A 16,059-nucleotide genomic window follows, 5' to 3' on the forward strand; every position below is an offset into this window, starting at 1 on the left:
CTCTCTCTCTCTCTCTCTCTCTCTCTCCACAACGAGGTTGTTGGTGCTCGCCACGTGTCCGGACAAGAACAATGGCGACGGCCCGTCTTCCGTGAGCTTCGTCGGTCGCTGATGTTGCCAGTAGCAGATTGAAGCACTATTGAAGATCATATGGAATTTGTACGAGTGAGATGATCTGCGGTTACAATGCACATATTAGAAAAGTTGGAGTTCTTATAAATTTGAATACCCTTATAATTATTGCAAGTTCCATTGACAGTTTATTGCATTTTAAATACAATCTACGAAGATAAAGATTAGATTACGAGATAAAGATTAAGTACCTCTTTCGTCAATTGATGAGTGTGAGAAAAAATTTGAGAAGCTAACTTTTAGATTTTCTAAAAAAATCTTTCAAAACGATACACACGCAAATAGCTGCTCGGGCTTTTAATCTTCAAGAAAGCGAAAATTTAACATCAGATCGGAGTGGTTTGCTTAAATTAAGGTTTTGAATCCGAGGAAGCTGTTCTTCCAAATTATTTCGAAGTTACTAACAGTACGGCGTGTTTGTTTGGATTCCTCTTTTCTTTCTTTGTGCAAAGTCCGCACAACTGCCCTTCGTCCACTGATTTGCTTGCTTTTATACCGATAATTCCCCCTTTTAGATTATATCTTTCCCTTGTGAGAATAGGTGAATATAAGGTTGAATTGTACCTTCAAAAGATGGAATTAAGTGTCATTTTTTTTCAATCATCTTTTTTAGTTTTATTTCCAGCCTATTTTGGTCAAGTTCACATTTCATATCTAGTACTGGCTAAATATTCCCATCTTGTGTTCCGATTTAACATGAAATCGGTCAGGTGGGTTTTCTTCTTTTTCTTCTTTTTTTGGGTCCGAAAGAAAATTTTCATTTCATTCGAAAGAGAAGTACATAACTTCAAGATAAAAATACATATCAAACGAAGCAAGTATAACTGAAAGATATAAATCGATTTGATCCAGCTTGTAGAGACGCGCTCATTCCACAAAAACGTATCAAAGCACAATCGGCGACTAATTGCCGAATATCGTATCAACATCAATGATGAGCACGTGCCAAAATTTCTCTCTCCAATAACTGCGGCTTAGCCGAAAGATGGTGTGCGCCTAGGTTCGGCCTTCCCCAGCATCATCACCGTACTGAGATAACAACAACAACACTAAGCTAAAAATGAACAGAAAACACTTTGTGTATCCCAGATCCATTTCTAAATCGGAATAGAAGAGCACCCAGATTCAAATCTAACTCTAGATCGAAAGAGAAGACCTGCCAAACAGAAACCAAATGACGTCGACCGCAAAAGCAGTAGCGAAGCTGCGCTCAGGTTCAGTCTTAAAAATTCAAGCTCATTCCGCACTTTGGGCCAAATGCAATTTACGACCGGACCCTATGTTTCATTCCATGAGGACATACCATTCCTAGACCCCAAAAAAAAAATCTAGTGTATAAATGCTATATATCAATTCTTTTTTATGTTTATGGGTTAAATTCTATCATTGTCGGCGAATTTCGATTCCTAAGTTTTCATAAAAATGCAGGAGAGAACTTTAGGCGAAAATCTATATGTCGGCACTATAAAATTCCTTTTTGGTGATTAACTTTGTCACACGATATCAAAACATCATGATATTCTGGTGATAAAAGGGCAACAAAATCTTCCAGGATTGATCATACTGAACATAAGAAATTTCGAGTTGCTTCAGATCTCATTTAGATCCTAGCCTTTGTATCCTGGATTCACTTGGAAATCTCAGTTCCAGCATGAGCACCTGATCCGAAACAAGAAACCCTAGCTTTAAGCAGGCTATTCAAGCTGTCACAACAAGGCTTCCTGATCTCAGAAACCAACTTGGAGATCTTCCTTTTTTCTAGTCCCGCTTCTTTGAGTTCCTTCACTTACAGTCCTGAAATGTCAGTGCTGCGATGAGCTCGCTTGTGTTGTGCAGCTTCTCCATCTACATACCGGTTGAGTTCGTGCTCCACAGCAGGCCTTCGCTTTCGCTTTCGCGGGTCATCGACGGCGAGGAGAGCGCTCGTTGCCGCTTCCGCCCCTCCGATAGGGTACCTAGCTGAAGAACAAGGCTCAGCCGGCTGAACAAACCAACCCATAAAACTGTCATCAGAAAAAGGGTACGAGAGAATAATGATCAAGTTTCATGTACATCACCATGCATGGTTCGGGTTGATTCGAAGGCGGCGTGTCTCGATCCCCCGGCGTCTAAATGCTTCCTCTTTCTTTGTCGGACTTGTTTCTTGACCAGCAAATCCGAGGAAAAAAAGGGAGAGTTTAGTCAACCAAGCAACATGTAGGATGAGCAATATCGATGTGCATATGCAAGCCAAGAACACGATGACATATGCTGAACCCAAAAACGAGAGATGCTACAGGAGCTCCCTTCAGTCCAATCAATGAGCGGAGCACGAAGGAATGAGTTGCTCCCACACCATGCACCTAGCTAGGCTAAACCTTTGATTGATTGATCGGTTGATCACCCGACCGGCTCGATCCCTCTAGCTAGCGTTCGAAACGATTGAGCATAGCCCGGTGCATGAGATGGCAGCTCGGTCCGCGTCTCAGCCCTGTGTATTGGACTGAAGGGAGCTCCCTATCTATGGCTCTCCACTGGGAGAGGAGGAGGAGGAGGATGAGATGATATCACAGAAAGATGTGCTGGTTTTTGCCCTTCCCTCTGCTGCTTCCTTTAAATACTAGCTCGTCGCCACTTTGTGAAGGGTGGGGTTGAGGTGGAGATGACATAACAGGTCAAAGAAAAGCATCGCAGCAAGGAAGAGACGCCACATGATTCATTCATGGGAATCTTCCAAATGGTGCTCATAAGATAATCAGATGAGGTCTTGCTGGTTTTTGTCCCCGTTCTCATGGGAGAGTGTACCCTCCTGTTCAAAGCAATGTTCAATCAAAATGGCAACCTGTGCGACTGTTGATGCATGCCCCGTGATTGCTTCTGCTCGCACAGCTATTCAAGACACACTGATCTGTCACCTTTTCTTGATGGAGTTTACTGTTGAGATATACTTTATGATTAACCTTTTTTTTTTTTACCGACTTATGTTTCGAATGACATCATCTTAATGATTTCTTCTCGTCATGTGTGTTACGCTAATAGGCAGAAGGAGATTATTGAAGGGTGGACAGGGATTAGCAAAAAAAATTGCACCGACTCTCATACCGTGATAGAAAGTCTATTATAAAAGCTTAAGATGATGAATGGAGGAAGACTGTATGAATATATAGAGCATTTAAGATCAATTATCAAATAATAATGGAGAATACTTCAACAACGATAGCTTGTCAAGTTGTTCCACAAGTCATGTAGCTTCTCCCTTGTGAGATTTTAGCATTAGTGGGCTTTGGTGAGTAGTTCCACAATTCATAAGAATCTCATATTCACCGTGAAATCTTCATTGGAACCATAATTACCCATGTCACCCTCAATACCAAACTCCATCGTGTTGATAATTTGCAATTCTCTTCAAGCGAGACCATAGTGCCTCGAGCCTTAAGTGACCAAGTAGGTCGGAGATTCGTTAAAGTATGGCTCGAACTTCAATCGTCTAAAAGACGGCAAACACGAGATCACCGAGCCAACCATCCTCGGCCGCGGTGTGTGGGCTATGAACCATGTAATTGAATTGAATGGCTTCTATGGTGTCTTAGTATATTAGTGACGTCTAAAGATCAAAACATGGGGTTTTGCTTCTAATTGGCCAGGGAGGCCACCTGTCGACCAAATCTTTGGGAAAAGATTCAGCCGTACAGATATTCCCATCTTCAAAACGTTCGTCCAAGGTTTTCGGTCAAAAGGACAGGCATGAGAAACCGACAAGACCGCACCAAGCTCCGAACCCCAGTCGTCCGATTGGTCGTCCAAAACAAGGTACGAACGAACGGACGGTCGTGATCCCCAGGCCCGGAGGACCCGTTCTTTTGTCCCCATCTTCCCCTGCGATTTCTCTGCGAGTCGGGAGTATCTTTTGACCGACCCTTTCGGGGAACTTGGGCAGATGCATCTGTCGTGGCCTTTGGAGGTTTGCAGAAATTCACGTATTCCCTTCGTTGCATCGACTCCTTTTAAGTTCACGCAGTGTTGGGTACGATCGCGTTGTAATCTCGACGTAGATCTCGATTCTCATCTTGGACGGGACATTGCATGGACTGCTGCAATCTGAGAGCACTCTGCTTTACACAAAAAAATATATTTTCACGGCCATGACGTTGTAGTCCTTGAACTTTGACTCGCCGTGTAATGTAGCGGTCCATTTTGATATATTCAATATGATGTATGAATTTTAGTTCAATTTGTAATGTCCATCCCTGAGATTTTGATTTATCTAGTATGATCCCCGAACTTTTGGTAAATATTTAAACTAGTCCATGGACTATAAAAAAATGTCTAATTTTATCTTTCCATTAATTTAAGTTCGGGACAATATCGAAGAATTTCATATAATACAGGGACTAGTTTGAATGTTTATAAAAAAAATTCATAGACCATATTGGACAAATTAAAAGTTTAAGAATCACATTGCACGTTCGATCAAAGTTTAAGGATTATTTGTGTTATTTTTTCAGTACTTTTTACGTCTTCGGAAAGTACAAGATCAGAATTTGAAGATTACATGGAGGATTGCAAGTAATAACCCCTAAGTAAGCTTCAAAAAAAAAGGCAGAGATGGAATAGACTAATGGACAAAACCTTGTAATCTTGAGGTGGTTTCTTCCGACAGCATCGTCTCATCAATTTGGATTCAATACGCAGATACAAACGGCGAAGGATTGGAAAGAAGAAGAAGAAGAAATTCTCGACCGTTGATTTTCCACTAAACGAGTGGCGTATTACGAATAAACGTCAATTTGCTCCTTTTTCTTTTTCTTTTTTTCTTTTCTCTTTTTGTCCCTTTTTTAAACCTTAGAGGGTCCAACTAGCCAACATGATACAAAACAAGAAGAGGCCCCTGCCATGTTTGGCTCAAAGTTATTGACATTTGATATTTGATTGGACTATACAATATTTGGTGCGATATCACTTTTTGTCATCTAGAGAAGCACCCAACATATACGAGTAGTCACCACCACGATGATTGGCCCAGTGGTATATGGATTCATTTCGAGCTCTTTCAGGATTCTCCGGTCGCAGGGTCGATAACCCCACCATCGCCCCTAGTTGCTCCTTGGCCTCGGGCAGAGATGAGTCCTCCGCCGTGTAAGTTCGACCAGGTCAAGGCGTAAGATTACTCCAGCTCTACTTCCACAAGCATCACAGTGGGGGGCGGCGGTGATGGTTTCTCTCAAAAAGAAGTAGCTATGGCTCAAAATCGCGTCTTCGGTCGCGGCGCGGAGCTCCTGTGGTAACGTCCCGGAGGATCGTTGCGTTGATCGGCTCTTTCCATTCTATTTGTTGATGAAAAGACACGTTCCCAGTAATCTTCACAAATAGAGACTAAAGCAAGTGTTGGATTCACAATTGGTCTTAAACATTAGAAAATACAGATAGAAGACGCGAAGATATGTCGATTGATTCGTAGCGAATTGAATTATTTGCTCTTATTAATGGTCTTTATCCTTTCCATCGTCATTTTGATAACTATCGTTGGCAAAACAGTGATAAGAAGATTCTCTACCCGTAATTGACGTGCACAGCACATTACAACTCGATAAAAGCTAGAAAACGACGACGAATTGTGGTCAGCATCTCCATATAAAAAGGAATGAGATAACCTCGAAGGCAAAATGTTCCCGAATATGAAAGGATACGGATGGCATGAGCATCAAGTAGATTGAGCAACAATTCATAGGTGCGAGGAAAAAAATCATTCATCGTAGATCTAGACGCGACATAGATAGCACATCCAATCATAAGCGACGAGGAGAAAATTATTAACTCGTCCTCTCACTGAAAAGGCTAAAGCCTTACTCAACGCGCTCCTGCGCATGTCCGTGACGCATGATACGACGAACACGAAAGAGATGCCGGACATCCTCAATAAAACAGATCTTGTCGATGTATACTAACGATATTTAGATAAATTACATTATATGCCAATTTCTGATTAAACCCATTTAGTTTATGATGTGTCCTCGTCCAACAACCATGGAACGGGGTCAATGAACTTGCTAGCAAAGATGTTGCAGACGCATAGCAAGGATGTGATGATAGAAACAAATGAGAAGTTGATGTGGCTTCTGCCTCGTTGGAGAGACGTAGGTGATTGCTAAATCAATCACCCTTTTTGACGGTTAATCTAGAGAAAGTCCATGTCAAGGAAAACAAGGAGGTAATTACCAAAAAGAGAAAAACCTTAAATTTATTACAATTATGCCAATTTAGTATATCCGACTAATATTGGTCATAAATCGCTGCCATAAACACCAATCTTTCTACATGGTGCGGCCGGCACTAAGGTGGTAAATTTTTGATATTTTTTAAATTTTTTTTTTTTATTTTTCTCTTCCTTCCTTTGTTTATTTTCCTTCATTCACCCATTGAAGCCGACGAGGGTCGTCAAAGCTCACCTACCACTAGGCGATGCTGGCCTTGCCTAGCCCATCGTGAGGCGCGGCCCTCGGGCAAGGCTAGCCTCGCCGATATCAGGCAAGGCCGCCTTCACTCACGACCGGCAAGGCCATCGAGCAAGGCAGTTGCAATGGCCTCATCCACATCCAGTGATCCTTGTCGGTCACAATGGGTGAAGGATGGAAAAGGAAAAAAGAAAAGAAGGAAGGAAAATGAAAATGAAAATGAAAATGAAAATGAAAAAATTCAAAAAAATATTTAAAATTTTGTCAACGTCGGCACCAACCTCACCACATAGGATAGCTAATATCTATCTTAGCGATTTTTGGCCAAAATTGGCCGGATGGACAGAATTAACATAAATGCAAAAGGTTTAAGCTATCAATTGGCCAAAAAAAATAGGGGGGGGTTTAGGATTAAATAGGCACAATTACAATAGGTTTACAAATTTTTTGGTAATTTTCTCCCAAAGTAAGATATTAAGGTTTACATAGTTTTAGCTCCCTCGAATTACACATCGATCCGCGAAATATTTTGATTGACTCAGTGTCATGGGCAGAAGAAGGTACTTTGTGCATTTGCTCTTGCAATAATACATAGAGAATAAGATAATCACAGGTGAGAGTTTTCGAGGGTCGAACTTGAAGTTGGTTTGCCACACATATCACGCAAGCAATGCAATTGATCGTTTGCGTAATGTTTGTCGTGTAATCAAAATATAAGATACTAAACTAAAAGTTTGGTTGCCAAGCATATTTTTTAGAATTGTAATTGATCGGTTGTGTCACGCCAATAGTCATGTAATCGAAATGTAATTGATCGGTTGCGTTGCGTTAGTCATGTAATTGAAATACAAGATACTCTCTCCCCTCTAGGACATTCTTCCATGAGCACCAGCAAGTATGAACATGTTAAAAGGAAGAAACAAACCTTTGAACTTGGCCATGGTCCGTAATAGCTAGGGTTAGACCATGGATGGGTCGTTAGATGGTCCCATTGTATCAAGCTGCTGGTTTGTTAAATGCAGCATCGCTGTCCCAAGTTCTTGCCCTGAACATGAGTCTCGTTTGATTTTTCTTCTTCTGGGCTCAGGCCCAATTTGTAAGTGGAACGGATAATGTTGGCAGTGTTGAGCCTTGGGACCATGGGCCGGGTCAAACCTTTTCGGGCACCTCACGAGCTCCATGGTTGCACCAGTCGGCAGCGGCCGGCGGACCCGCTCATGTCGCCTCAACTAAAACCTTGAATCGAGTCACAACATACCCAGTCTCCGTGTTTTGGGCGCTTCGCCCCTATGTTTGATGCCTACGAGATCAGCCTATTGTTTTGGGAAATATGGTCACGACACCCACTCTTAAGGCATCATTTTGTCAAAGTATGGGAAGAGCTCGACTCTCGTATCCTTGATCGGTTTAATTGAGACAAGAAGTTATCGCCTATGAGTTATACTTTTCCGACTCGAACATCATTTTTGAGTGGTGAGTTCATCTTATAATTCATAGATTATCTAAGTTGATGGGTTGCCATCTATTATTGGATCGGTTATCTACATCATACGCAATTCTTCTTTTATTCGCAATCTTTCAGTTAAAAAAAAATTGTGAATAAAAATAAGATGAAAACAAGTTGAAAATTAAGCCACAAGCTAGGAGGATAAGCATCATATGCGTTAAGTGTTGCTTCCTTCTAATTTTGCTTTTTAATCAAGGTCCACAAAGGATTTGGCAAGTACTAATCCGTCCAGTGTCTAGAGTTCTGACCATGATGGGTACATATACTCATAATCTTGCCCCTTCAAAATTTGTCTTAAAGGATGAAAAGGAAAACAGAAAGGTCATGCCACTTTCCCAAACCTAGTCTATCTTTCCCTTTCCCTCTCCCTTCTCCTTCATCGCTGCCGGATTGTGCCGACCGCCCGCCCCCGGAATCGCTGGCACTGCTGGACCATCATCGACCACTACCATCCCAGCGATCGATGCCACTGCGCCACAACCACCACAGTCGAGCCCTCCGCTCCCTAGCTCGCCAACCTTCGCCATCTCTCCTGTGTCCGGACAGCAGGCCCAATGTCGCCGCCGGGCAGCCACATAACATTTTCCAAAGGAAAAACCATCGCAAAAGCATGATAGGATGACCAGCTCAATCATAATGGGGGGGTCCAATCTTCCACCGATCGATAACGACAGAACCCGGTCGTGTGGTCGAAAACAAGTACTTAGGGAATCTTAATTTCATTTTGGCCATTTCTGTCGCATGACTCCTATCAAGTCATTGATTATTGATTAATTGTCCTTTTCTTTTCTTTTCTTTTCTTTCTTTTCCTTTTTCGACTTATAAAGGTATAAATAAATAGTGTTTCTTTTTCTCAGTAGGAGAACCATACCATATCTAGAAGATGTCGGTACATAGTATATCAGGGACAGATCATCCTTGGCAGGTTTGTCACCAATATTGTTAGGGTTTCTATCGTCCTTAACTACTAAAAAAAAAAATCAAAAAAGTCCTCAACTTATTATATCTATACTAATTTAATCATAAACTTTTCAATTTAACTAATTTAATGCTAAACTTTTTGCATTTATACCAATTCAATCAATCTAATCAATTTTGATTGAAAATCGCTAACATAGATAATGGCCGTCACCGTCCATCCTATATGGCATATATCGTGCACAGCTTTTTTTTAAATAAATTTTTTTTGTATTTTGTTCTTATTTTTTCTTTTTCTTTTTTTTTTTTTTTTAATTGTGGCCAAGGAATGTCGAGGATCAGGCGAGGGCTCAATCCTCGTGGCCGAGTGAGGGCCTCCTTGTCAAATCTAGTGAAGGGTAGCTTGGGCGAGGGCAAGATCTCAATCCATTAAACTTATCAAATAAACTTCTCATTGATGTATTGTTTCATTGAGATCTAATCCAAACCATGTTGTCATTTTCTTGTTCTTGGATGGGCCTTTTTTCAATTTTTTTAGGTTTACACTTACTCCAAGTAAAAAAGTCTACCCGATTTTGATTTGCACATATAGGACAAATGGCACTAATACTACGTCTTTTTCCTACGACTTACTTCTTTTTCAATTAAATTCATGTATTCTTCCAATGCCAAATATTTGACGTATTTATTAAAATTTTAAGATTACTCTCTTATTACATATAAATAAAAGAAGAAGATTTTGTAATCTCTAATTTTTTATAATCTATAATATAAGTAGTAGAAATGACAAATATATCACCAATTGGGTTTTTTTCTAAACGGAGCATTAATACTTCATTTTATTGGTCCAACCATAAATTATCCTATCGACTTTTCTAATTGATAATATAAATTTGTACTCGAGACCTCACGCTTCTTAAGGCGCGAGATCTCAATCATTTTATCTCTCGCCCAAAACCCTAGAATCAGTTATCTTCATAGCTTCGACACGAAGCTAATTACTTGTTTTTTCCTCTGCAGAAAATTGAATTTCTCAAACTTCTTCAGCCTCAACATGGGACAAGCATGGCCGGTTCGAGATTGTGGCAATGAGTGCGTACCCGACACCGACATCGACATTGACATCGGACCTCGACCAGCCAAGAGAGGAAAGAAAGGACATAGAATCCCAGAGTTCTCTCCCTGCTTAATATATGTTCCTCTGCGTGGCCCAGATTCATCGGCGAGCCAACGAAATTAACGACCTCTAGAGCCGAACTCGTCTCGCCTCTTCTGAACAAGAAGAAGGCCATGATCGACGATCCTCCACGCACAGCCTCGCATCCGGTGGACCAAAATGCACCACGCAGAGAGAGAGAGGGGTTGAGAGCAACCTCTGGGACTCGCGAACAAGAGTAATAAAGATGTTAGAGGAATAATTCATACGTAAAGACAGAACAGCAAAGGTTGGGGTCGTCAGTTCTTGCAGGGGAACGAGAAATCGGAAGAAAAATCCAGGATGCTGGGGCCCACGAGGAATCCTCCTCGGCGACGTCCAGCCAATAGGAAGACAGGGATCAGGATGAACTTCGAACCTCCAGCCAATCGCCACTGAGATAAGACCCGCGAGTGGCCCCCCCCCCAAAGGAATGAGACACAGACAGTACCGAAGAAACCGACAAAAATGGCATGGGCAAAACGAGCAAAAGCACCGTCGCTGTAGGGTTTCTTCCCTGAAGAAAAGAGCCATGAGCCACTCCATAACCGAAACCGCTCTACCATAGACGAAAGAGAAAGTTTGAACAAAATGAATGAAGAGAATTCAATAATTTGCACCAGTCGGGGCCTGCACATAAATACTCGAAACCGACTCGATATTCTCTCTGCCAACTCTTCTGCCACTCCGGCACTCTCCTTCTTCGGTTGAAATCCTTCGCGCTCCTTGCCTCTATTCCGATTCTTTTCCCGCTGTGTAGATATATATTGGGATCGGAATTCACGGCAATCTGTCATGATTACCGAGAGGAGAGCCGCCAAGGCCTTCGGGGCGAAGACCGCTCGCTCCTGCGACAGCTGCTTGCTGCGGCGAGCCAGATGGTACTGCGCCGCGGACGATGCCTTCCTCTGCCAGGGCTGCGACTCCTCCGTGCACTCTGCGAACCAGCTGGCACGGCGGCACGAGAGGGTCCGCCTCGGGACAGCCTCCTTGTCGTCGTCTTCCAGGATGGGCGGCACCGAGTTGCCGTCGTCAACCACAACCCAATTTGTCGACAATTCAGCTGCGCCGGCGTGGCACGGCGGGTTCACCCGCAAGGCCCGGACGCCCCGGATCAGCAAGAAGATCCTGCTCCGGTCGCAGGCGAGGAATAACTACTGTGAGGACAACAAAGTCTTGAAACTGAACCTCGCTCTTGACGACGATCTCATTGATCACGACCTAGTTCCTGAGATTGGCAATGACTTAGGAGGATCTCCAAACGAGAATTACAATGAAGAAGATGAAGAACAGTTTCTCTGTCGGGTGCCGGTTTTCGACCTTTTCGAGTCTGAGATGGTCGGGGACGAGATGGCGGTTATGTTGCACATGGAAGATGATGTTCTGCAAGACGGGTCGTTCGACATGCCCTCGGATGTGGACCTCGCGGAGTTCGCGGCCGACGTGGAGAACTTGTTGAGCAACGACAACGATGAAGGGACCGAGGATGACTTTGCGCGCGATATGAAGGACCTGGGAGTGTTGTTGGAATGCAAAGAGGAAGGCCGTCATGAAGAAGACGGTGGGATTGGGGTTCGCTTTGAGAGAAGAAATCAAGGAGTGGTGAAGGAGGAGGGATTGATGGGAGAAGGAGCTCTGGACTGCCACGTGGAGATAGGGTTCGACATGACGAACGGCGGCAATGACGTGGACTGGGACTTGGATTGCTATAATGAGAATCACGGTCAGTCACTAAGGATTGAAGGAGAGGAAGAGGAAGAGGAAGAGAAGAAGACGAGGACGGTGATGAACGTCCACGTCGAAGGAAAGGCGGCCACGATGAAGAAGAAGAGGAAGATGTTGTTGAGGTTGAATTATGAGGGTGTGATGGCCGCTTGGGCCAGTCAAGGCTCGCCGTGGACGACCGGAGATCAACCCGATTTCAACCCTGACGAGGGATGGCCAAATTCCATCATGGTAATTACTCTCTCTATGTGTATCCTCTCTCTTTTATAATAAGGGAGACACGAATGGGTATATATGTTCAGACATTAGGTTTGAACAGCCATTTGCATGTCATCAGTAATAGCTTCTGTAGTTGGAGTGATGACAAGGAGATACGGTAACTGGAAACTCGACAAGAGTTGACAGCGTCTCGGAGTTCAAACTTCTTCTTGTTCGATTTTACCGGAAAATTCAGTAAATTTTCCTGCTAGACCTGTTTGGCTTTGATGGTTTCATGAACTCTAATTAGCGATGCCTTGGATCGTCAGGACTTCGCTAATTTTCTCTTAGTATTATTTGCTTACATAAGATCATACCCTACACATTGAGTATAGTGGTGTCCGTTCTCCATCTTCGTTTATAGATCATCAACAGATTTTCATAGTACCTTCTTCCTGATCTTTTCGAAATGGCTTACCCAGACGTTTATCCGCTCCGCCGTGTTGCTTTTTGATGTAGGGTACCACGAGCCATTCCTTGAAGTATCACCGCCCGTTCGCAGAAGCGATAGGGCTTAGGGCGCGCGTCAGGGGAGACGATGGAGGGAGAGAAGCGAGAGTGTCGAGGTACAGAGAGAAGAGAAGGACCCGGATGTTCTCCAAGAAAATAAGGTACCAAGTGAGGAAGCTCAACGCTGAGAAGAGACCCCGGATGAAAGGCCGCTTCATCAAGCGGATGTCCTTCATCTAATTGGAATGAACCAATAACATACGCCGCAGGGAATTCCTTCGACTTCCTGCACGAAGACGGCACTATGGGCAAGATTAGAAGGGAAAAAAATGTAGTCAAGTTTGATTTTTTGCTAGATTTAGGCAAAAAACTGGCTAGCAGCGTTCGTCAGGCTTTGTATTTTGGCCTAAGGTGGTACATTAACGGAATAAAAGCACTTAGGTTCGCATAGTTTCAGCATCTTCTGGCTCTGCTTGCCGCTCGAGTCGAGCTTAAACACGCGCTGATCATTAGGGTTGCTGCAATAAGGAAAACCTAGGTGAGTTTGTCGATTTGTACACGCAGGAAGGCTTCCGTATGCGTATTTGAATGACTTAGTCTGATTTACTCCGATCACTTAGTTCTCTTTCTTATGAGAAATGTGAAGGCAATCTTGTACGTGCTCAATGTGGCTTTCTGCAGCAAACTGGAGAGTATTCTGGTCTTGTTCAATCAGGTCCTCAAACCAATAGGACCAAACGACCTCCATGGATGGGCACTTTAGCGAGAGAGACACATCTAGACTAAGCTTTTAGAGCAATCCTCGGTGAGTAAGGTTCTCATACTATAGTCGAGGGCCTCTTCGTGCTAGGCTTGAAAGAATCGATCGGCCTGTAGCGATGGAGTTCCCGTCTGGAATGGAAATTCCCCGGTCAGGTGATACTTTCTTTTTCGCGGGTATCGCCATGCAGATTAGGGATCTTTGGTTGAATGAACTGGTCCTGGGCTACTTTAAGAACGAGTTAAGACTGGGTTATAACAACACAACGGAGGTTAGACAGCTCTTACCGGCCGGCTAATTAGTACACCGATCATGAGTCTTTCATGAACAGTATCTCAACCTTGAAGCTAATTAGCATCTGAATCTTAGTATCTCTAGCATTATTCTAGATCAATAAGACGCACGTTGGGAACAAGAGTAGCTCCTTCAAATTACTTCATCTCGGAGAACTTAAGACAGGCGTAAACACCTGTGAGTTTGATTTCTTCCATGCATTTGCCTTCGATTTTCAATAGTCGGTCCTAAAGCTGTCTCTCCTCCGGTCCCCGCCTACCTCCCTTCCTAGGATATCGAGATCTTCCTTCTAAGTTCCGCTCCGACTAGATGGGTCAAGAGGTCCGGTGACGACGAGGGCGGATGAGGATAGTAGCATTAGCAAAATCAGGATTATTCTCAGAAACAAAAAATTTGATCACATGATTCGTTAGGTAAGGTAAGGCGCGCGTGGATCTGTAGCAGGTGTGATCACGACATTGAATCGCCAATATCTGCTCGATACAAAGCCATGCGCTATTGACTGCCCACTTGATTCAATGGGCCTTCCTGCAGACCTCACTGACCGGATGAACCTTTCTTTGGGACTAACAGAAGCCTAATGTATTCCTTTGGGTTTTATTTGTGTACGGGTGCCGTGCCTTGAACTCGCTCCTACCCCCCTTGGGCGCACTCCCTATATTAGTATCGACCTTGATTAAAAACCACGCCTTCTTCGATCTTTCATGAATCAAGCTTGGGCTGAACTAGACTACGAGAATCAATTGAAAAACGAAACCCGTGGATAAATGAAAATCCTGAATTTTACGATCCTCATTTCCTCTCGATTCTCCTAAAGTTTGGATTTCCTTTTTTCAATTGATTCTCTGTTCAAGTTATTCGTTCGATAACTAACAAAATCCGCATGATTACGATTGAAACCACCTTCCATTATCGCCTACTAGGATATTACGTGACATCCATTTTAACAACTCTAGGAATCGATTGACCAGGTCGAACTAAATTAGTGGTTTGATGCGTTACTCTTCTTGTTCAGTCCCAAGAAATGGATCAAATATGATCCGAGAGTCTTAACACGTTCCATATTTTAAAGACTCAAGATTTCAATCGGTCATACCAATTTATAGAATCCAAGTCAATCGAATTATTGATTGGGGATTAAGTTGAGATAGACTAACCTATTTCTCGGTAATCACATGCCATTTACCTGTGATATGCCTTGAATTAAGCACCTGATTCGAAGCATCAAACTACCCAAGTTTCTCTACTTATTATCCGAAGCAAATGAGACTGAAACTTTCGATTCGCTTCGGGTCGGGTCCGGTTTTTAGTTACACCCCTGCAAACCCTAATCAACGACAATCTTTATTTTGTCCCACATAGAACTACAACTGCGATTGAGTCACTTAGCATTATCTCTCTCGTTCACCCACATGTACACCGGGTCTCTGTCCTTCTTTTTCGAACGATACAAGATTTTTGGAAGGATGATCTCTACCCTGAAGAAACAGACATATGATGATATGCTTCACGAGATATTTGCCAGTTCCGACAAGCTTTCGACCTCGACTAAGTTGACATCTGCGAACTGGAGACTAGCTTCATCGACCCTGCCTTCTTATTAATTGTTTTTTTGGGTTCTAATTATTAAATTGAAATGACTATTTTGGGTAATGGATAGGTCTCTTGATCATCTCGTTCCCTTTGTAAGGGCGAGCATGGCAACACTTCCGCTTCGTAAATCAACTTATAGCCACAAGTTGATTTATGTACTTCTACTCAAAAGCGAAAGCCGATTATTCAACCTTCGCTCCAGAAGTTGATTTCTAATCGGAGAAATTCGTTTGGTAACGGTTGGAAATTTCTACTTTTGAAACATTATTAATACAAAATCTTCTAAGAAAAATTATTGTCGGCGACCGAAAAATTTCTACTTCATGATAAAAAATTTTAAATTTCTTTAAAAAATAACTTTATTATTCAAAAATAGTATGAACTTTTTTAAAAATAAAAAAATATATTATTTATTTTTTACTCTGGCGACCGGAGATGGCGACTTGGTGACAATGGCGGCGAGCAACGGTGGTCGTGGTGGTGGTCGGCATGGTCGATGGCAACGGGCAAGGCGGTGGTCGACGATTGGCGGCAGGGGTTGGTGGTGGTTGGCGGTTAGTTGCTGCTGGCGGTTAGTTGCGGGCTGGCGGTGGTCGCCGATCACGGGCGGCGATGGGTGGCGGCTAGTCGAGGACGGTGGTCAACGGTTGGCGGCAGCCGGTGATGGTCAATAGGCGGCCGGGTAGAGGTTTGAGTGGGTGGCGACCAACGGTGGTTGGTGGTTGGCGCAAGGGGCGATGGGCGGTGGTGGTGACGATGGAGGTCGGGGGCGTGCAAGGTCGAAAAGAGGTGAGGG

The 16,059-nt window shown here is 43.2% G+C and overlaps 1 protein-coding gene across 3 annotated transcripts in view; it reads left to right on the forward strand.

The window, feature by feature from the left end:
* The first annotated feature begins 10,660 nt into the window (after window positions 1–10,660).
* LOC115743296 (zinc finger protein CONSTANS-LIKE 16-like) overlaps window positions 10,661–16,059 on the forward strand; it is a 28,160-nt gene continuing 22,761 nt past the window's right edge. Inside the window, exons 1-3 of one of the 3 annotated variants that reach the window (XR_007198735.1) lie at window positions 10,661–12,139; window positions 12,626–12,919; window positions 13,038–13,057. Coding sequence is in view for 1 of the 3 variants with exons in the window: in XM_030678021.2 (XP_030533881.2) it covers window positions 10,979–12,139; window positions 12,626–12,856 (1,392 nt within the window). In the remaining 2 variants the exon portion in view is untranslated. Of the gene's footprint in view, window positions 12,140–12,625; window positions 12,925–13,037; window positions 13,076–16,059 lie in introns of those variants that run through there. The other 2 variants (XR_007198734.1, XM_030678021.2) reach the window with 2 other exon arrangements.

This window comes from Rhodamnia argentea, chromosome 6 (genome assembly GCF_020921035.1).
Source record: "Rhodamnia argentea isolate NSW1041297 chromosome 6, ASM2092103v1, whole genome shotgun sequence".
Classification (NCBI taxonomy): Eukaryota; Viridiplantae; Streptophyta; class Magnoliopsida; order Myrtales; family Myrtaceae; genus Rhodamnia; species Rhodamnia argentea.